Below are 23,703 nucleotides of genomic sequence, written 5' to 3' on the forward strand. Positions count from 1 at the left end.
CGAAGACAGATCTTCAAAAACTATAAAACTGTTTTATTATTGGATACGCCTTGTTATACATTCAAGGATAGTTTCAATGAGTTAGTGTTATAAGGAAATATTAATAAAATACTTAGTAATACTTTATAGTAAACAAATATTATAATTGTACGATTGGTATCACAAATTTAACTGTCTTTTAAGAGAAATTCAAACTGTTTAAACTTTACGATCAGCGTGAAACCTTGTTTTATAAATTGGGCTTTTCAATGATCTAGCAAAAGCCAAAACCAAAAATTAGTATACATGTAGAAGGTTGAGAACTTTGCAGTTGTTGACCCTCCCACATTGCCCCACAAAATGTCAATATTATAGCAAATTTCCAAAAAATCAAATAATTAATTATTTTATACCATTTAACCCTTGTTTAGAAATACAGGAACCTTATATTTTGAGGTTGAAGGGTTAATTTTTAAATACAAAATGCTGGTATTTCTGCATAGTCACACAGTCCACTCAAACTGTCTTAATGGCATCCCACCAGAGCATTCAAAAAGCATTTCTTTCTCGAGATAATAACCTAAGCCTTGGGCTTCTTGAGTCACCATCTGTCATTAGCGCTTATTGGGGTCCTCTGCTGGTACGTCAAACTTTTAACTCTCTGGTGGCTGAGATGACTGTTAGGGTCACAAGAAAGAAAGCAAGACTTTAGAAAGAGGCAGTTTGGTAGACATCTATGAGCAAGTTCGAGTGCAAACATTTAGTTGACCTGTGGCTGACTAGTCTCTCAAAGGAACATGGTTGGCCATTTTATGGAGTCAAAGGTACAGTTTAATATTACTGCTAAGAACAACGAAATGATTACCATTTAGTTGTTGCCTTTTGTACTAATGTGTTAAGCATGCACTGTGTCCTTTGAACAAAAATCCACAGGTATAACACTTGGGTGGGATTTGAACCCATGACCTTTGCCATTCTAGAAGAAACTTTATCACTATACCACTGAGCTTACATTGCCTAGAGGAAGTTCAACTCACAGGGATTTGAACCCATGACCTTTGACATTCTAGAGCAGATGTCCCTACCACTAGACCACCGAGCCTCTCTAGTGTCTTTGAGGAAGTGCAAATCCCATGTTCTTATTTTTAACATCTATTAAATTTCATTTTTGGAATTTTTAACATCTATCAAAATTAGAACTTTCTTACCTGTGTTGTGCAATCAAAGTCTACAAGGCTTTCTTGAACGCTTCAATCACAATGGAAGACTCTGGAAACTTCAACTTACGTGGAGGTCCCTTCTTGACACCAGTCCAGAGAAGAACTTCTGTGGATCAAAAATACAATCACAGTTATCATTGAACCAGTAAAAAATTTATTGTTCTGGTGAAGAAATTATCGATAGGCCTACAGTGAAAGTGATTGTAATGGTGGCAGTTATAGTTCCGGTGAAAAATTATCCTAATGGTGATTATTGCTCTGTGGTTTTTCAATTTTTCCTCTCAAAAACTTGACGACTAAATAGAGTTAAGAAATTAACATAAATAAATATTATTAGTATAAATTTTCAAGCGATTGTCACCAAAATACAAACACTAAACACGGGCTACAAGATAGAGGCTCCATTGAAGCATGTAGTAAGGTATGGAATTATGAATTCCCACCACCAAGTTGCTGCATTTGATACCTCACCCTTTATAACGATAGGGAGGGAGGGTGCGTGCATTCAGTAAACTGGATGAGAAATCATAATTCCTAATAAAATACAACCACAAGTCAGCTTTGAACATGACAAGACAACCCTCTACATTAACTTCATATAAAGTTTTGTTAAATAAATTTTACAATTGTAATTGCTGTAAGAGGTTAAAAAAAAAGTCTTTTTCAATATAGTATTTTGTAAATCAACCAAAAAAGTATATTTCAGGAAACAATTAACTTCATCTAGTCCTTTAAATAGTTTCTAGAAGTAGGGTAAGAAATTCCTATTTTCTAATCTATTCATCATGCATATTATGCTTAGTTTGTTATTTGTAATATAAATTTCTTTTCTCCAAGTAAATTAACAATTTGGAAAAAATTTACTTCAAATTGAACGGGTTACATTATCGCAACTATTACTAAACTTAGCATTCACACTGTTGAATTTCTCCTAGTCTTCTCAGGAGAAATACAACGGTGCAAATGCCATTGTCATAGGTTCTTTCGTTACTGAGTTAAGTTGCGATAACGTTTTCCTCCTCCCAACGGCCGTCCATAGGGGGTTTCAATAATGCAACTATATTAATGGGTTATGCTTTCCAGGACTTTAAAGACATCAAACGCAGTACTCTTTTCTGTGTTCTGGTCGCCCACACTACTATAAGCATACCAGCCCCTAGCCCAGGTCGGACACCTCTCCAGGGCTAACCAGCCCCTACTTCTAGAAACTATATAAGGCTCCCCCGTGGAGCATAGTTTCTAAAAGTAATCAGCCCCATACTTTTTTAGCAGCCCTGTAAAGTAACTGTGGCTACCTCTTTCGACCTATTTTTTACTGTTGCATTTAGTTGACAGGGAGGGCAGTTTACCTTGCGTCCCCATTGGATTTCATTTTGTCACTCTACAGAAAAGTCCTGCAACCGATTTCACGTAACGCCAGGATTAATCCTATCTCGAGTTAGAACGAGTAACCCGTCCTAACTTAGGATGGGTTCGAAGCGTCCTACGCCTTTTGGATACAGAACTTTACTCGTTCTAAGTCCTAGGATTAATCCTAAGTTAGCAAGAGTTAGTTGCCAGATGTAGTTGCCAGGGACATCGGGGTGCTTCCAGCTGATCTTCCCAACTTAATGAGAGATCAACAGGGATGTGCAAAACTAAGCTCGATTCCGACCCCGCGGTCAACTAGAGAGAGAGAGAGAGAGAGAGAGAGAGAGAGAGAGAGAGAGAGAGAGAGAGAGAGAGAGAGAGAGAGAGAGAGAGAGAGAGAGCAAGAGTTTGGTGAAATTGACGGCTGGTACTTTACAAAAGAAAGTCCAATGGGAACACAGCTTAAGTCTTGACTGATTGTAGTGAGGCTGGTGGTGGAGTTAAGATAGTGTGGAAGAAGAAAAACTTAAAGACTAGACTTGTGGTCTGTAGCGGTGATATAGTTGAGTCGTGGCGGTGGCGTAATGATTCAGGTTTTGTGATCAAATACTGCTCCCACGAGAACACTGCTCTCGCGCGAAGCTGCTGGTCTTGCGAGACAATCTCTTGTGTCGCAAGAATCAAGGAGAGATTGGGAACGACTTGTCCACAGGTCTACTAAAAGACCCAAGGAATAATGTTGACTCAATATGTACACTTGAAAGTATCAGGCAGTTCGACAAGAAAGATTAACATGACTGGTATGAGCTGATTGTTTTATTTCATTACACGGTGGCTGTGAAATAGCCTGAATTAAAAACAACAAAATGAATTTGATTCTGGCTGATGAGACTGCACTAATAAATAGTAAACTGTTCAAGCCTGGAATTTCATCTTAGAAAGGATAAGGCAATTTTCATTTTGCAAAGGGCAATTCCATTGAAAACTTTTAAGGTCAGTGGGAAACTTTTGAAGGGGCACCAAGGCCAAGACCAGGGGCAACGGAGGTCATGACCTCTGTGGGCTGCGTGTAATTCCAGGCCTGGTATTCATTGGACCTACAATACCAGATTAGTCTGAGTGCTAATAAAATGGATGTTAATTACAGACTACAATGTTCAGTTATTGTTTGATTGATGATGAACCGTCCTAAAAAGGGGGGCACAAAGAAATTTGCTGTTACTGGAAAAATATTGCATCTTTTTTTTCAGCCGTCTTAAAATCAGCTTGTTTTGTTCTGATTTGCTCTGTACTAAGTTAAGTCCCAACATTTATTCTTAGAAATAAATTATTTAACTTGCAGAGCATTTAAAGACACTGGACACTATTGGTGATTGTCAAAGACCAGTCTTCTCACTAGGTGTATCTCAACATATGCACAAAATAACAAACCTGTGAAAATTTTAGTTCAATTGGTCTACGAAGTTGCGAGATAACTATTGAAGAAAAAACACCCTTGTCACACGAAGTTGACAAAAATCTAATTCTAATTCTGAGGTCTCAAAATCAAATTCCTGGACAAATTACTTCTTTCTCGAATTTGTTGTCTCTTCAGAGGGAGCCGTTTCTCACAATGTTTTATACCACCAACCCCTCCACATTTCTCGTTACCAAGAAAGGTTTTATGCTAATAATTATTTTGAGTAATTACCAATAGTGTCCACTGCCTTTAATAAGGATTTACCAGCATGTTATTTTTGTGCAGAGTTTTTTAAACTACTCTTTGTGCTCATTAGGTGCAGTAAATAAAGTTAAGAAATTAACATAAATAACTACTATTAGTGTGTTTAAATTTTCAAGCAGTTGTCACAAAAATACAAACACTAAACACCAATCTGTAATTCACCAGCAATGGTTAGAAAAGTACAGCAATTGGAAATTATTTGTAAGTTTCACATCGTTGAATTGAGACTGCTATAAAGGGTTATACAACGGCTTCAAGAACGAGGCTCCATTAAAGCATGTAGTAAAAAATGGACGTGTACTTAAGTATAGGGATGGTTAAATGTCCAAAAGGTATTCCTGTTTGTGGTTACAACGGCTACAGGCTACAAGATCGAGGCGATCCGTTGAAGCATGTAGTAAAATATTGACATCATGATCAAGGCAGGCTTGAGGATGTATGGAATTATGAACTCTCAGCTCACCACCCAGTTGTCGCATTTGATACCTCACCCTTTATAACGATAGGGAGGGAGGGTGCGTGCATTCAGTAACTGGATGAGAAATCATAATTCCTAATACATCCACAAGTCTGCTTTGAACGATTTATGAATAACTTACAGGGTTTACAGAAGGTAATGGTGAAAGACTTCTCTTGAAATATTATTCCATGAAATGCTTTACTTTTCGAGAAAACATTAAAACAAATATAAACTCTCGTTGTCGAGAATTACAGATTTATTTAAAAACACATGTCATGACACGGCGAAACGTGCGGAAACAAGGGTGGGTTTTCCCCGTTATTTTCTCCTGACTCCGATGACCGATTGAGCCTAAATTTTCACATGTTTGTTGTTATTTTTATCAGTTGTGATACACGAAGTGTGGGCCTTTGGACAATACTGTTTACCGAAAGTGTCTAATGGCTTGAACTTCATATGAAGTCTATATAAAGTTTACAATTGTAATTGCGGTAAGAGGTAAAAAAAAAGTCTTTTCCATAATAGTATTTCCTAAATCAACCCCAAAAGTATTGTAGTTCACTGAAATGCCAATATTGAGTAGCAATTTGTGATTTTTGAGTGGCAACATTTTGTGTAGCATTTTTCGATGCTAAACGAGGGAAATCACTCACTGTACACTGAATGTTTATATTGAGTAGCAAATGATAAATTTGGAGCTACAACTCATGTATTTTTCGTAGCATTTTGCTCTACTATACTACAAGGGAAATCGTTCACTGCATTTGGTCAATAATATTTTTCAAATTTAAATGAGAAAAATTATGGATAAATAGGAGCTGGTGAAAAAATTACCACTTACAAAACCCTAACAGTTTTAACATCTAGTAAGGCATTACAGATCTTTTCTTCCACGGTGAAAACAAACGCAGCAAAAACAGATTGCAGCAACACTACACAAATCTACAAATCTACAAATCACCCAAATCTTATCTACATTAATTTTGTGTAAATTTTTTCCCATAGTTATTTATATAATATTGAATTAAAAAGAATTTTAAAGTTAGTACCGGTGCTTTAAAACATATTTGATTACAGTGAACTACATACTCTTTGTGTTCCCGGAAGGTACAGTAAAATAAAGAGGTGTTCAATATCTCAAATGAAATTCACCAAAGTGCACATTACTAAAATGTCAAATCACCAAATCCGCAAAAATATCACAATCTGCAGTATTTATTTATTTTTTTTAAAGGTTTTTCCCATATAGTATTTTATATAATATTGAATTAAAAAGATTTTTAATTAGTACCGGTGCTTTAAATCTCATTCGATCACAGTGAACTACGTACTCTTTGTGTTCGCTGAAGGTGCAGTAAAATAAAGAGGTGTTCAATATCTCAAACGAAATTTTTGAAGGTTTTTCCCATAGTAATTTATATAATATTGAATTTAAAAGAATTTTTAAGTTAGTACCGGTGCTTTAAATTACATTTGATTGCAGTGAACTACATATTCTTTGTGTTCCCTGAAGGTACAGTAAAATAAAGAGGTGTTAATTATCTCAAATGAAATTCACCAAAAAGCACATTACTAAAATGTCAAATCACCAAATCCGCAAAAATATCACAATCTACAGTATTTTTTTTTTTTTTTTAAGGTTTTTCCCATATAGTAGTTTATATAATATTGAATTAAAAAGATTTTTAAAATTAGTACCGGTGCTTTAAATCTCATTCGATCACAGTGAACTACGTATTGTGTTCGCTGAAGGTGCAGTAAAATAAAGAGGTGTTCAATATCTCAAACGAAATTCACCGAAATACACATTAATAATAAAACATCAAATCACCACACAAATCTACAAATCACAATTTCTTGTCTACATAAATCGTTTTTTAAAGGTTTATCCCATAGTTATTTTTTATAACATTGAGTTAAAAAAGGTTTTTAGGTTAGTACCGGTGCTTTAAATTACATTAGATTGCAGTGAACTACATACTCTTTGTGTTCACTGAAGGTGCATAAAAAAAAAAGGTGTTCATTATCTCAAACAAGTTTTACCAAACACACATTACTAAAACATGAAATCACCAATGATAATGTACTGTGCAGTTTGTTAAACTGTTTCTTGGTCTGTATTGAGACTGTTTTACTTCAAATCATTTCATGAGTGTCTGCCAGCTCATACATGTACAGTCAGGCCTCAAAAATAACCCACGGCACCAACAGCAATGGCTGTGGTGCCCTATTCTTTTGCTGTGGTGCCCTGACCAAAAATTCAATACAGTTTTACATATTCTTCATAGAGTGCCCCTTATCAGAGGAACATTGCTGTGCCCCTTCAAGAATGAAGTTCAGGCATGTACATTTGTCTCTGTTGGTTTAAAATGCAATTTCTTTCTATTTTAGACTGTTTGAACATTGTAAAATAGAGTTGAAATTATTTATAAGAATGAAATTTTTAGTTTAGTACAAATCTATCAGGGTAAAATATTTGTCATCTGCAATACTGCTTAGTGTTTCTGAGTGCATTTTGCAGTTGAAACTGGCATGGAGTGGAAACAAAAAAAATCTTTGCAATTGTTTTTTTTCCCCAATAACTTTCTACTACCTCGTTTGGTGCAGGATATAAAAAGTATGGTACATTTGTAATTGCCTGCCAAGTGAATATCTTTCTTTTTGGGTGTAGTTTGTTTTGTGTCAAGAAGCTTTCATTAAGTTGTTCCTTTTCTTCCTGAGCAGCTACATTGTCTCGCAACATTTTAGTCCTTTAGCTACACAGAGTTTATTGATTTGTTTCCCTTAAATCTAAGCTCTTACATTTTAAAGGAACACGTTGCCTCGGATCGGATGAGTTGGTCTATAAAAAGCGTTTATAACCGTTTGTTATCAAATGCATATGGTTGGAAAGATGTTTTAAAAGTAGAATACAATGATCCACACAAATATGCCTCGAAATTGCATGGTTTTAATTTTACTTTGGGAACTAAGATGGTCGGCCATTTGTGGGAGACAAACAATTGTCTCCCATAAATGGCTGACTGAGTTAGTCGAAGAGGTAAAAGGAAAATCGTGCAGTTTCGAGGCGTGTTTATGTGGATCATTGTATTCTACTTTTACAACATCTTTCCAACCATATGCATTTTATAACAAACAGTTACAAACGCTTTTTATAAACAAACTCGACCGATCCAAGGCAATGTGTTTCTTTAAGTGGCAACACCACTGACTTCATTTCGATACTTGAAGGGGCCTATACTTAATACCACACCATCCAAGGTATTTAAAACAACATTAAAATCTGTGCATTTCCCAATAGTTTGAACATTGAAGTGATTGTCTTCTGCACAGCAGTTTGCAGTGTTTTAATTGCATGTGTAAAACTCAAGTTACAACTCAACTCATAAAACTCCAAGAAGGGTAGTTGTGACAGGTTTGGTGAGAGTTGTTGATGAGAGCATTAATCGTATTGAATCATGTGTTTCTGAAATTCTAAATGATCACAAGACAGAATTTCTTATACTCGGTTCACGGCAACAACTTTCTAAAATTACTATTCCCCGCATTAATATTGGTGACTCCGAAGTCACCGCTGTTACAAAAGCTCGCAATCTTGGTGTTATATTCGACTCTTCCATGACACTTATTTCACATATTTCTAGTATTTCACGCTCTACAACATTTCATATCCGTAATATAGGCAAAGTAAGGAAATATTTGACACAAAATGCAACTGAGCAGATAGTCCACTCTGTTGTAGTTTCTAGACTGGATATGTGCAATTCACTTCTATATGGCCTTCCTTGTACTCAAATTGAGCGTCTTCAGCGTAATCAAAACTATGCTGCTCGTGTTATTACCTTAACTAAAAAGTCCTGCCATATAACCCCGATTTTAAAAGAATTACACTGGTTACCGGTAAGCAGTAGGATTAAGTATAAACTTTTGCTTTTCGTGTATAAATCGCTCACCAACAGTGCCCCTGCATATATTGATGATCTTCTCAGCTCATACAATCCTCCTCGAAAACTCATGTCTTATAATTCTAGCCTCCTTATTAAGCCCATTTCCAAACATTCATGGGGAGACCGATCTTTTTCACATGCTGCCCCTCGTCTATGGAACAAACTGCCTGCACTAGTAAAATCATCCGTTTCTTTGACCCAATTTAAAAAACAACTTGAAACACATCTTTTCAAACAGGCATTTGATTCAATGGTTTAATTATGGTTATTTTTGTTACCTTTTAGGATGTTTTTTCTTAAATATTGCATTTGTATTATTGTATTCTATACCACATGTTCTAGATTTCTCTCAACTTAGGTTTACATTTTAATTTTTGTTGTTGTTATTGTATATTAATTTAATGCTATTGTTTGTATTTTAGCGCCATGAGCACTTCTGTGGATTTGTGCGCTTTATAAGTTTTCATTATTAAATTATTTCTAAAGAGTTATAACCAACTTCAATATAAGAAATTAGATATTTTTTTATAGTAAAGGTTCGCGATAACACCATGTTTACGGCAAACATTTACTATGTGTTGTTGTGTTTTAATTGCATGTGTAAAACAACTCATGTGTAAAACAACTCATCAAACTCCAAAAAGGGTGGTTGTGACAGTTTACATTCTAAAAAGTTAAAATAAACTTAAATTTTCAATATAGGAAAATAGTTGTTGTTATTTTTTTTGTATAGTTAAGGTTTGCAACACGCCGCAAACCTTGATCCTATTTCCACCATGCAAAGTTTCAAATCCTACTTATTTTGTTGTTTAACTAAGCTTCCTAATCTTTTTTATTCATTGCTCTATTGTGTAAATTAGTTACTAGGTTGAGAGGCACATTTTCATAGAACATGTTTTGAGAGTTTTGCGTACCATCACCTGACTAAACCAATGTATACCATCCCCGTTACCAGATTCATATGGATAATACATGCCATTTAAATTAGAATTAAAACAATACTTATACCACCATGCTCCTTTGTACTGTACAGCACAGTTACTGTTGCCCCTTAGATCATTATCCTTGTCCTTGGTGGTGAACATCATTCCATTGTGGAATTCAAGTCCATCTCCTGCTGTGCTGTTCGCCTTGTATGAGCCAATCTCAAGTTGATAGTTGTCCCCACCAATCTTGAAGTGTCCATATTCAGCAAAGGATTCTTCTCCATCCCATCTGACCATCTCAATCTTCAGCTTCCATGGTCCTGCAGACTCAGTCAGGGTACGTAGGTTCTCATTTCCAAGCCAGAATTCACCAGATTTGTCACCAAAGCCAACCTGATAGTCAGTCCAGTTACGATAGAAATCGACACTGCCATCTTGACGCCTCTGAATGACCATCCAGCCCTGACCATCAGTGTTCATGTCACAGTAGACTTGAAGGGCGTTGTTGAATCCAGCAGGGAATATTGTGTAGATACCACTCGCATTATGACCTGCCTCAAGAAGCTCCTGGCAACTGCTGTATTGAGGCCCAGAGGAGATGGTTGTATCAGGCTGTGTAGGGAGTGCTTGGTCAGGTAGAGAGAAGTGAGGTGTTTCTACATCAGCATCAAAGTACACACTACCATAGTGTGTAATGAAGTCATCAGGATACTGAGCCCTGGTACCATTGTTGAGCTCACACAGATGATCTTCTATGTTGTAATTGACTGAGTGACACTGAGGATCAGCATGGCAGTAACTCACACAGAGGACATGAGAACGAGTTACTTTCACTTGATATGAAAGTTGAAGTAATTTTCTATTTTCTGCAGATAGAAACTCACTCATCAGCTGAGAATGTTTAAATGACTGACAAGAGGAAGTTACACAAACTGCAATTGTAAGCTGCAATAACAGTAATAAGAAGTACTCCATGGTGAGACAAACTTACTCTCAGACTACAGTGTGGAGATAATATAATACCCTCCAACAACAGATTGTACCACGCTTGTAAACTGTCAAACTAGCTGCACCCAGCTATATGGAAGTCCCTTTTTTCCCACAACTTTCAAACTTTGGAGGTCGCTCCCAGTTGTGGTGTTTGCTGCCCCAACATTAGAGGCCTTCAGGGGAGGAGTTGCATCAAGCCTATCAGCAGCAGCCCAGTTTGTACTTGCACTATGTCTAGCACCAATTGAGTTCCAGTTGTCTTGTCTTCAACACTTTCAGTTCTCTAAGTTGTGTTTATGATTATAGCACTTTTGTGTCTGATCTAACCAATCAAGCACCCTTAGATTATTGTCGGATCCTGCTGAGTTATCAATGTAAACATGTTTAGAATCACTGTATTGCAGTTGGTAAGCAGAGAAATACTTTAACTTTTAGGCCATATCTACATCTGTTGAAGTGTTGTGGCTACATGTATCTGTCCATCTGTAGTTGTCTCTATCGGTACAGGATTGTATCGCCCAAATACAAGTGATTTGCAATGGTTTGGTCACCTCCAACGAATGGGAACTAATCAGATCTCTAAGCAACTCTCAAACTGGTCACCAACCCAGGGGAAACGCAGACCAGGTGGCCCTAAGACAACATGGAAAATGTAATCCAGAGGGACCTTTGCAGACTAGGCACTGGTTGGTCTGGGGAGGAGGCAGAAGTAGCAGCTCAAGATCAGTCTAGAAAGCTTCTCACCAGTCAGGCAGCCGGTGAAGAAATGCATGATGCTAAACTGATGATGATAATGATGAAGTACAAGTTCAAAACTGACCACAAAACACGCACCCAATCTGACGTGGTAACTAATTAAAGCTGATACGCTTTAAAGTATTAAGTGTCCTCATTGAATTTGAAGCCAGTTAGGCCTCACGTATGGCAACCAATTAAGTTTCCAAGGACTGTGTTGTTATTGACGTCAATAGCCAGCAAAGCCAGCAGAGACACACAAGATGGAATCAAATCACAGATAAGATTGTAAAAAAAAAAAAAATGAAATTGACCTTAAAACACAAATCTAGTGGGAGTAGATAACTATAGCCGATATGCTTTATTGAAGTTTTCAGTGACTTTAAGTCAAATGTAGCCCTGCACAATATGGCAGCAAACAATTTCCAAAGGCTGCGTAGTTTTTAGCCTCAGTAGCGACCAAAGCTATAGAGAAGTTGCAATCAAATCACTAAATTGGATTGTACATTCAAAAGAACCACTGAAAGCTTACCTTAAAGGCACTGGACACCTTTGTTAAGTTTCAAAGACCAGTATTCTCACTTGGTGTATGTCAACATATACACATAAAATAACAAACCTGTGAAAATGTTGATTCAATTGGTTGTCGGAAGTTGCCAGAGAATAACAGAAGAAAAAACACCCTTGTCGCACAAGTTGTGTGCTTTCAGATGCCTTGACTTTAATAGCTCAGCTGAGGTCTCACATTCTTAATTTAAATATTTTAGTGAGAAATAACTTCTTTCTCAAAAACTACATTACTTCACAATGGTTTATTCTATCAAGAGCTCTCCATAGCCCTTTACTGAGTTAGTTTTTATTCTGACAATTATTTTGTATAGTTAATAGTGACCAGTGCCTTTAATCTAAACATCTATGAATCCAGCCATGGTTTATAAGATGGGTGTGACTTTAATCTATAGTCAATAAGCTTCAAAGAAGTAAAATCCAATATGAATTACGAACCAAAGAAAGAGAGGTAGTCTAAACCGACCTTAAAACACGAATCTAGTCTGAGCAGGCAACTAATTAAAGCCGATATTCTTTAAAGAAGTAATTGATTTTGAAGTGAGTGTAGCTTCTCCACACATGGCAGGCAATTAAGTATCCAAGGACTCTGTAAGGATTGACTTGAGGTTTTTGGAGCATATTGAACAAGGATTAATTTTGGCAATATTTTAAAGGCAATTACAGCATTGGTAAAAAAACAAAAATTGAGAAGATCACAGATTTACAAAAAACTTACACGGTCTAATGATGATGATAGTAGAAAATATTTCTGTCTGACTCTGAAATGTCATTTTTGATGAGAAATAAAAAAAACTATTTCCCACTTGGAGTTTATAGCTCAGTGTTGAGCATTCTATTCATTTTTCTTAAATGATGTCATGCAAAATATGTTATCAGGTTTACAGTTTTTCTCGTGACCCAGATGGCCGATCGATCTCAATCTTCTACAGGTTTGTCAGTTTATGATAAAAAGGTGGATTACATAAAGTGCTTATACGCTGCCAGCAACTGTCTTGTCAGCAAAAAAAAAATCCATTACCTTGAAGTATTCTCATACTTCATAATAATCTGTACACAACCTACATCTAAGATATTTCAACAAATATAAATTACTGATTTGTGTATTTTGACACAAAAAAATGCAGTTCAGAGCAATATGCATACCACCAATAACGAGTTTTGATTTGTGTGTCTCACACGGTGGAGAATCATAAAAAATATTTCTTAATTGTATGCTCTCTGCATAGAAAACCTAGTTTTGCTTGATAAGGTGAAGTGTTTGGATTAAATTAGAATCACTGGTTCACAGCTGGACCAAAAAGACTTCGCAAAAGTTGACAAATTCTTATTTAGCGCGCATATCCGTCATCGAGTGACACGCAAGGCACTTTAACATACAGTAATTTTCTGAAATGTACATATTGGGACTATGTTTGAATGATGAGACCTAACGGTACTCCTTTGACATAACACGCTTTACAAGGGGCCATATAATCAAACCAGAAACACCAGGGAAAACAATTATGTGCATTCAAAAACACACAGGACCAATGGGAGTGTCGTGGCCGAGCGGTTAAGAGCACCGAATTCAAACTCTGGTGTTTCTGATCAGCAGAGTGTGGGTTCGATTCCCCAGCCGTGACACTTGTGTCCTTAAGCAAGACAATACCTGGCGCTTTGTATCCTTTGGCAAAAGGCGCGTTATAAATACAGTTATTATTATTATACGTCCAATCCCAATGTCTTGCTTTTAAGGACGTAAGTGTCACAACTGAGACTCGAACCCAAGCTCTGCTGATCAGAAACACCAGAGTTTTGAATTCGGTGCTCTTAACCGCTCGGCCATTACACTTCCATTGGTCTATAGCCAGTGACTTGTGTGCATTTTGCTTTACTTATGGTTAACAGTGTTGTTAAACTGTGCTAAGCGAATATTCCCTTACTATTGATGCACAGGTACAATGTGTTGCTCTTACATGTACATGTAGTCTTACCGCAATGCATTCTATCCTTGACCATATTCCCATCAAAAAGGCACCAAAATAACTGTTTCTATACACACAGCCTTTTCAATTAAAAAAACTCATGCAGAGCACATTTTTAACTGTAGTATGTTGATACAGGTTTTGGATAAAGCTTAAAACCTCATGGAAATCAAACTAAACTTGAAAAACCTTTTAAAATAAGAAAAGAATTACTGCCAGGGTTTTCCTTATTTTTTTTATTATTTTTTTTATTAATTTGCTAGCAGGACCAATTAACTTGTCATTTCACTAATTCATCAGCTTTTTCACCAGTTATTGTTTCAAATGAAATATGGATGCTTTCTAACACTGAACTAGCCCGTCCGACTACTCGGGAGGGAATTTTGACTTTTCTTTAGGTGTTTTAACTGGCATTTGGCCATTGGACCATTGCTAAGGGGAAGAACACTGACCATTCAGGGTTCAAATTTTACACTGGACCAGAGGCCCAAGTCCAGTGATTTTAGGGTCGGGCAAGTAAACTGACAAGTCCATCTGTCTTGTGTTTAAACAAGTGAATGGCAACACCTTGCTGTGTAATATCTTAACAAAAACAAATTGTGATCAAATGTTGACTTTGGGTCTGATAAACTACCAGGGTTCTGCCAAGGATTTATTTATTGACAGAAAAATGTTTTCCACAGATCATAAACATAGCCTCAAACCAAAGAAGCGTTCAAAATTTATGGCTTTGGATACCATTTTCTTTTACTGGTTTTTATATTCAAATTCCTTTAAAGACACTGAACACTATTGGTAATTGTCAAAGACTAGTCTTCACAGTTGGTGTATCTTAACATATGCATAAAATTACAAACCTGTGAAAATTTGAGCTCAATCGGTCGTCGAAGTTGCGATATATTAATGAAAGAAAAAACACCCTTGTCGCACCATGGTCACACGAAGTTGTGTGCTTTCAGATGCTTGATTTCGAGACCTCAAATTCTAAACCTGAGGTCTCGAATTGAAACCTACGTCACTTCAGAGGGGGCTGTTCCTCACAATGTTTTATATTATATAACTGACATACAGATCCTTGTCATTTGATTGGTGGAACTTACTTCACGTGACATTCACTATTACTCCCATCCGCACCGGCGATCAAAAAGACCTATTCGCCCATGGGGAATAGCAATTCCCATTCAACAGTTAGGATCATCCTTGTTCCCAATGTCTTTGAGCAGTACAGTGTGCCGCCGCGCCGCTGCTAAAACAAAGGAGCACCTGTGCAAAAGGTCGTGATCCGATTTGTGCATTGTTGCCGCAATGCGGCGCTATATGATTTTTGGTTGTCAGTAACTTGTGTGATTCATAATGTTATACTTTTAAAATCCACAAATGACAAGGATCTATATGTAAGTTATATAAAACAAATATTGAGTGGCTTTAATTTGTGGAATGGAAGGAATATTATTGCTCGGTAAAATTTGGACTCTTCCATTTCACTTGGCTTCGCCTCGTGAAATGAAACAGTCCAAATTTTACCTTGCGATAATATTCCTCCCATTCCACTCTGAGCCACTCAATATTTGTATACTATCAACCTCTCCCCATTACTTGTAATCAAGAAAAGTTTTATGATAATAATTATTTTGAGTAATTACCAATAGTGTCCACTGCCTTTAAAGGGAAATTGCAAATTAACATTACAATATTTGAACAATAAAATGAAAATGTGTGGTGGTCGGAAGTAAAGAAAATTCTGCCAGTGGTGTATGGGGAATCATATGTGCCTGCACCAACCACTGAGTTACCTTTAAATTGTATTGACTTTACTTCATTTGAACCACTTTATGACAAGTGAGAACTGTGTACATGTTCTTCCCATAGTGCTTTAGATGCCTTTTAAAGGGAAGGTACACGTTTGTACTAAAAACAAATATTAACTTAAAAACTGACTTGGTAACGAGCATTGGAGAGCTGTTGATAGTATAAAACATTGTGGGAAACGACTCCCTCTGAAGTAACATAGTTTTTGAGAGAGAGGTAATTTCTCACTAAATAATAAAAGACTTCTAGCTAGAAGTGATTTGTTCCTATCTGAAAGCACACCAATTCGTCCATCAAGGGTGTTGGTTAACCATTCATCATTTTCTCGCAACTTCGAAGACCATTTGAGTCCAAACTTTCACATGGTTGTTATTTTATGCTTATGATGGGATACACCAAACGAAGAGACTGGTCTTTGACAATTACCAAACGTGTACCTTCCCTTTAAGCTGGGTCAGCAATACTGTTTTCCTAGTTTGAATCTGGTCTCGTAACTATTTTACAGTCTCGTGGATTTTACTCCTAGATTCAAGCCCTGCCATTACCCACACCTTCCCAACATGTCTCATGTTGTGCCTGGTCATACATTTGAGAACAATTTGATTTTAAAAAATTTGTATTTATACAAAATCCAAAGATTTATAGAAAATCTTAAGCTCCTTATGACAGTCATTTAAACAGAACTTTTTTAATAATAATAATATGGATTTATAATGCAATTTCAATGTGCAATTTTCAATGTGTACATTTAGGGGAGTGGCTTAACTATTTCACGTATTTTTTATATATTTTTTTTGTTTATTTTTTTATTACCAATTTGCCTTCTATTTAATTTCAAATTTTAAATTTATGTAAAATTGTTATGATTCAGCCTTTGTGCTGCGAGGACAGTTTTTTAATAAACCATTTTATCTATCTATCTATCTAATGCCCGACTTCTCCAGAACACTGATCAGCTGTCTACACAAAAAGCAATACAAAGTGAAAATGAAGGAATTAAATACTTGTATTTAAATTAAACCAAATGTACGTCTATGTAAGCAAGTTCCCTCTTGAAGTTGTCAAGTGATGGTATTTTTACGAAAGGAGCTGCTGATGGGTGATTTAATTATACCAATACTTGCCATGAATGAAACCAGGTTATCTTCACAATAGGAGTGCCCTTGTACATTTAAAACAAAATTTGTCATTGTTCCACACCACAATTTTAATTAAGGCTGCTCCCTGGTAGTTTCAATAGTCACTTTTTAATCAAAGTTGAGCTATTCACAGTTATTGATTGATTGCGCGCACAACAGTGAAGACAATACAAACAGGCAACCAATCGTATCATTTGGGCTGGCGTCCTTATAACATGTGACCAGGAATAACCAACCAGCACCCCACGAGAGTCTCCATGCCATATATAAATACATGGGATTTGAGACTTAGCTCGGTGAGGTGTCATTTTGGTTTGCGGTAACACGTGTATCTACTTCCCAGGTAGATTTTGTTCTTTGGAGAACTGTCTTGCTATAAATTCAGAATAGATTGTTTGAGACTTCTCAGTTCTGAAAAGAACTGTCCTGCTTTTAAACTACTACCTGGGCTGAAGGTAAACAATCGGACGGTACTACTCCTCTAGCTCTTAGTGGATCATTATTAACTTCACTATCACAGAGTAAGTTCTTTAATTTGTCTCAACGCTTCGACTATAGCTTGCTCTTGTCTCCGTCAGGAGACAGTTTGTGAAGATTCAGCTTTCCAATTTTGAGATATTGGTCTGAAAGATATCCATATTTGCCAAGACTAAATCTACATGCAATGTATGATGGCTTGCAAAGCTTCTCAAGCACAATTCCTGATGCTACATGCAGTTACCACTCTTACACTGATCATTTTAAACATCAATCAAACATCAGCTTCTGATGCAACTGCATGTAAGACAAATATGAGAGAGTTTCTATCTGCAGAAAATAGAAAATTACTGCAACTTTCATATCAAGCGAAAGTAACTCATTCTCATGTCCTCTGTGTGAGTTACTGCCATGCTGATCCTCAGTGCCACTCAGTCAATTACAACATTGACAATCATCTGTGTGAGCTGAACAATGCTACCAGGGCTCAGTATCCTGATGACTTCATTACATACTATGGTAGTGTGTACTTTGATGCTGATGTAGAAACACCTCACTTCTCTCTACCTGACCAAGCACTCCCTACACAGCCTGATACAACCATCTCCTCTGGGCCTCAAAACAGCAGTTGCCAGGAGCTTCTTGTGGCAGGTCATAATGTGAGTGGTATCTACACAATATTCCCTGCTGGATTCAACAACACCCTTCAAGTATACTGTGACATGGACACTGATGGTCAGGGTTGGATGGTCATTCAGAGGCGTCAAGATGGCAGTGTTGATTTCTATCGTAACTGGACTGACTACCAGGTTGGATTTGGATGCTTGTCTGGTGAATTCTGGCTCGGAAACAAGAACCTACGTACCCTGACTGAGTCTGCAGGACCATGGAAGCTGAAGATTGAGATGGTCAGATGGGATGGAGAAGAATCCTTTGCTGAATATGGACACTTCAAGATTGGTGGGGACAACTATCAACTTGAGATTGGCTCATACAAGGCGAGCAGCACAGCTGTAGATAGACTTAAATACCACAATGGAATGATGTTCACCACCAAGGACAAGGATAATGATCTAAGGGGCAACAGTAACTGTGCTGTAGAGTACAAAGGAGCATGGTGGTATGAAGGTGGTTATGATTCTAATTTAAATGGTAAGTATTATCTATACTATTAAAAGCGTAACCTGCGCCATCTTGGATTGAAAATTAGAAGGTCCAGTGGTATGGCATCCTTGTGGAATCCAACACGGTTGTTTGTGTGGAATTCAATACGTTTGTGTGGTTTCAGACGTCGGGTTGCAAGTCTGCAAAACCCGGATCCAAACTCGCACTTACAAGTCATGTGATTGGAGGAAGTTTGGGCGGCGACCGTGCGTCAACCACTGGTCGATGTTGTTACCAGACTTCCTAGAAATCTTTCTGACAGGCGACTCATTGGACAGTGTTTCGCAGATGGTGCTCCGGATTGGTTCATTCATTGCCCCTTGAACGCCCACCCGCCATTCGATCCGCCCTTTTTGGTCAGGTTACTTTCGTGTTGTACTAAGCATGGTTCTCCGGATTGGTCCATTCATTGCCGCGCAGGGTCGAAAGGGTCGAAGAGGCTGGGTGCCAGGACAAATCCGAAACCAATCTCACGAATTTGACCGAATTTGCATTGAATGGATTAAGTACCGTAGATTGATGTTTCGCAGGTGACCATGTGTCAACCACTGGTCGACGTTGTTATCAGACTTCCTAGAAATCCTTCTGCGGGTGACTCATTTGTTGAAAAGATTAAATGGAGAATATTTATAAAAAAGCATTCACTTCCAAACGGCATGAGAATTATCATGATGAACAAGGATGGGATCAAACGGAAGCTTAATAATTTGGAAACATTGGGTAGGGCCGGCTATAGGTTGGAAGGTGTCTAAGGGAACTTTACAATTAATAACATTTTGGGGGTGGGGGGGGGGGCCTTACACAAAGTGCCATTCTGGTCAGTGTATTGTGAGTGGTGTGTTGTCTGGTTTGAGACAGGCCACCTGTTGCTTGGTGAAGAAGGTCGCCGTGGGACCACTTTAGGTTGACAGTGGGTGGCGACCTTGGACCTTTTGCCAGTAAACTCAAATGGGTACATGAATACCGTTTTAGAATACGGTCTGTTCATGGAGGTATAATGTTGCAGTTTCAGAGTTTAACCATGGCGGTAGAATTGTGAAACCATTCCTTACTCTATGGTGAAACTTATACACACACGACAAAGGCTGTTTTGAAGCTGTAAAAAAAGAACTTTGCTTTGCATTTGGTCAAAGTTGTTAAGCAAAACGACATTAAGTTTCCTTTTGAATAAGTCCATTCACAAAATTGGTTAGAGCAGTGTATCGGTCAGGTCTCAGAATGTACATTTTGCCAAATCCATTATGAAGATTAATTTAGCCATCGGCCCGTCGGGTTGGTTACTGATGGAGATAATATTAACAAAAGAGACCTCGTGCGGCTGAATGGGGTACATTTTTAGGAGTTTGTCTATTGACCCAAACTGGACGTAACAAACCCTAAACATGACTTGACATGCTTTCTGAAAGTGAAATAAGTTAGAGAAAATTAAGGAGTGGGGACGAGTTTATCGTTTTTATTTAGTTTGTACGATATAGGGTTCCAGAGATATGGGATGTATGGAGGTTTGTTCCTAGAGCAGCGTGAACATGAACGCGGTCAGAAATTGTGTCGTTTGTCGTTCAAATTTCGCGAGATGCAATAAGCCCGAAGTGACAATAAAACAAAACCAGACCTGCCAAGTCTCACGCATTAGGCGTGAGACTCACGCATTTGGGCTCTGTCTCACGCTCACACGCACATCAACCATTATTGGGGCGAGATCGGGAAAAAAATTAACGAAATTTTTTGTACAAAATTTGTACAAACCAGAGCGCAAATTTGCAGATTGCGCACGCTTTTGCTCATCCAGTAGGTTCAGCTCAAACTCGGCAGAGCACAAAACGCTTATTGCGCACAAGTTTGTTCCGATTCTTTTAGCAAATTCGTTGAAATGCGCTCCACTAGCGAAGACACAACAGGCAGAAGAAGTGAGCGATTGATATTGGACATCATTTTTAGTCTATTTTTTTTTCAAGTTTGGAAGGATATAATCTGACACAATCGAACCTCCACATTAACCATCAACATCTCCTGTGTACCTCAAGTGAGTTTTAATTATTCTGAGGAGGCTTTTGATGCCTTTTGAAACACTTTTTGTCCACCATTAAATTTCACATTGTTTTATTTATTTATAAAAAAAAAAAAAAAAAAAAAAAAAAAAAAGTTGGGCGGCGATTTAAAAAGGCCTTCTTAAACTGGCAATTTTTTTCCGGGGGGATGGGGGTTGAGCTTTGAAAAATCTCACACATAGCTAGCCTCTGGACTTGGCATCTCTGCCTGCAAAACACTTTTTTGACGTTCACGTTAAGTGCTCCCGTTATACATGCAGCCTATTGACCAGAAAGTTTACAAGACCAATTCAGATGAGAATAAACTAAAAAGAGGCCTACGCTCTTACCACCCCCGCCCCCCCCCCCGAAAAAAAAAACAGTAGATAAATTAGATTTGTGGCACACAGCATGTTCCAAAAACTCGCTTTACTTATAGTGCTGTAGCAACGCTATGTATCGTGGGACGTAAAAATGTCATTTTTGACGATGTTTTTTAAAAAGGATATGCAAGCATTATGAATGTATATTGAGTGTGTGGAGAAAGTTTTGGTAGTGTAGTACAAAAGAAACTTTAGTTATTGCTGGCTAACGGTCAGTTTCACCTATCAAAAAACTGATTTGAAAAACGTGTAACGTTAGGGAGGCCCAACATATTAGACCCCTATAAGGATCACGGAGGAGCCTTATAGTTTCTAGATGCATAAGGTACGTTGTCTAACCCAAAACGAGGTGGGTACAGCCACTGCAAGTAGTGGTGGACGTGCGAAATAGCTTCATTTTGGGTTAGAATTATGACGCCATGCATAAATATTGAGAGAGGCGTATAACACCCTCACCCACATTTCGAAATATTTGTGTAAAGGATTTTTATAGCCTAGCGGGGTGCCGCGCAAAGCGCGGCATCCCGCTAGTCCATATGAATCTGGTAACGCGGATGGTATACATTGGTTTAGTCAGGTGATTTCATTCAGAACTCTTAAAACATGTTCTATGAAAATGTGCCTCTCAACCTAGTAACTAATTTACACAAAAGAGCAATGAATAAAAAAGATTAGGAAGCTTAGTTAAACAACAAAATAAGTAGGATTTGAAACTTTGCATGGTGGAAATAGGATCAAGGTTTGCGGGGTGTTGCAAGCCTTAACTATAAAAAAAATAACAACTATTTTCCTATATTGAAAATTTAAGTTTAATTTTAACTTTTTAGAATGTAAACTGTCACAACCACCCTTTTTGGAGTTTGATGAGTTGTTTTACACATGAGTTGTTTTACACATGCAATTAAAACACAACAACACATAGTAAATGTTTGCCGTAAACATGGTGTTATCGCAAACCTTTACAATAACAAACAAATATCTAACTTCTTATATTAAAGTTGGTTATAACTCTTTAGAAATAATAATAATAATAATAATAATAATAATAATAATGATAATGATAATGATAATGATAATGATAATGATAATGATAATGATAATGATAATGATAATGATAATGATAATGATAATGATAATGATAATGATAATGATAATGATAATGATAATGATAATGATAATGATAATGATAATGATAATGATAATGATAATGATAATGATAATGATAATGATATTGATAATGATAATGATAATGATAATGATAATGATAATGATAATGATAATGATAATGATAATGATAATGATAATGATAATGATAATATAATGACAATGATAATGATAATGATAATGATAATGATAATGATAATGATAATGATAATGATAATGATAATGATAATGATATTGATAATGATAATGATAATGATAATGATAATGATAATGATAATGATAATGATAATGATAATAATAATAATAATGAAAACTTATAAAGCGCACAAATCCACAGAAGGGCTAATGGCGCTAAAATACAAACAATAGCATTAAATTAATATACAATAACAACAAAAAAAATTAAAATGTAAACCTAAGTTGAGAGAAATCTAGAACATGTGGCATAGAATACAATAATACAAATGCAATATTTAAGAAAAAACATCCTTAAAGGTAACACAAATAACAATAATTAAACCATTGAATCAAATGCCTGTTTGAAAAGTGTTTTCAGTTGTTTTTTAACTTGGGTCAAAGAAACGGATGATTTTACTAGTGCAGGCAGTTTGTTCCATAGACGAGGGGCAGCATGTGAAAAAGATCGGTCTCCCCATGAATGTTTGGAAATGGGCTCAATAAGGAGGCTAGAATTATAAGACCTGAGTTTTCGATGAGGATTGTATGAGCTGAGAAGATCATCAATATATGCAGGGGCATTGTTGGTGAGCGATTTATACACGAAAAGCAAAAGTTTATACTTAATCCTACTGCTTACCGATAACCAGTGTAATTCTTTTAAAATCGGGGTTATATGGCAGGACTTTTTAGTTAAGGTAATAACACGAGCAGCATAGTTTTGAATACGCTAAAGACGCTCAATTTGAGTACAAGGAAGGCCATATAGAAGTGAATTGCACATATCCAGTCTAGAAACTACAACAGAGTGGACTATCTGCTCAGTTGCATTTTGTGTCAAATATTTCCTTACTTTGCCTATATTACGGATATGAAATGTTGTAGAGCGTGAAATACTAGAAATATGTGAAACAAGTGTCATGGAAGAGTCGAATATAGCACCAAGATTGCGAGCTTTTGTAACAGCATTGACTTCGGAGTCACCAATATTAATGCGGGGAATAGTAATTTTAGAAAGTTGTTGCCGTGAACCGAGTATAAGAAATTCTGTTTTGTGATCATTAAGAATTTCAGAAACACATGACTCAATACGATTAATGCTCTCATCAACAACTCTCACCAAACCTGTCACAACTACCCTTCTTGGAGTTTTATGAGTTGAGTTGTGCAGAAGACAATCACTTCAATGTTCAAACTATTGGGAAATGCACAGATTTCTATGTTGTTTTAAATACCTTGGATGGTGTGGTATTAAGTATAGGCCCCTTCAAGCATCGAAATGAAGTCAGTGGTGTTGCCACTTAAAGAAACACATTGCCTTGGATCGGTCGAGTTTGTTTATAAAAAGCGTTTGTAACTGTTTGTTATAAAATGCATATGGTTGGAAAGATGTTGTAAAAGTAGAATACAATGATCCACACAAACACGCCTCGAAACTGCACGGTTTTCCTTTTACCTCTTCGACTAACTCAGTCGGCCATTTATGGGAGTCAATTATT

General features: G+C 36.9%; 3 protein-coding genes across 3 annotated transcripts in view; 1 reads left to right on the plus strand and 2 right to left on the minus strand.

Annotated features, from left to right (window-relative positions):
* Nucleotides 1–130: 130 nt before the first annotated feature.
* Nucleotides 131–23,703, minus strand: part of LOC139937998 (selenoprotein H-like) — a 57,557-nt gene continuing 33,984 nt past the window's right edge. Inside the window, exons 3-4 of the mRNA XM_071933327.1 lie at nt 1,188–1,305; nt 131–656 (exon numbers count right to left, since the gene is read on the minus strand). Coding sequence (XP_071789428.1) covers nt 1,208–1,305 — 98 coding nt within the window. The 3' untranslated portion in view covers nt 131–656; nt 1,188–1,207. The remainder of the gene's footprint in view (nt 657–1,187; nt 1,306–23,703) is intronic.
* On the minus strand, nt 9,543–10,580 carry LOC139938075 (ficolin-3-like). Its single transcript, XM_071933453.1, has one exon. The coding sequence runs from the start codon at nt 10,578–10,580 to the stop codon at nt 9,543–9,545; it is 1,038 nt and encodes a 345-aa protein (XP_071789554.1).
* On the plus strand, nt 17,484–18,464 carry LOC139938076 (ficolin-3-like). Its single transcript, XM_071933455.1, has one exon. It carries the CDS (start codon nt 17,484–17,486, stop codon nt 18,462–18,464), a length of 981 nt encoding a protein of 326 aa, XP_071789556.1.

The sequence above is a fragment of the Asterias amurensis genome, chromosome 6, assembly GCF_032118995.1.
Source record: "Asterias amurensis chromosome 6, ASM3211899v1".
NCBI lineage: Eukaryota > Metazoa > Echinodermata > Asteroidea > Forcipulatida > Asteriidae > Asterias > Asterias amurensis.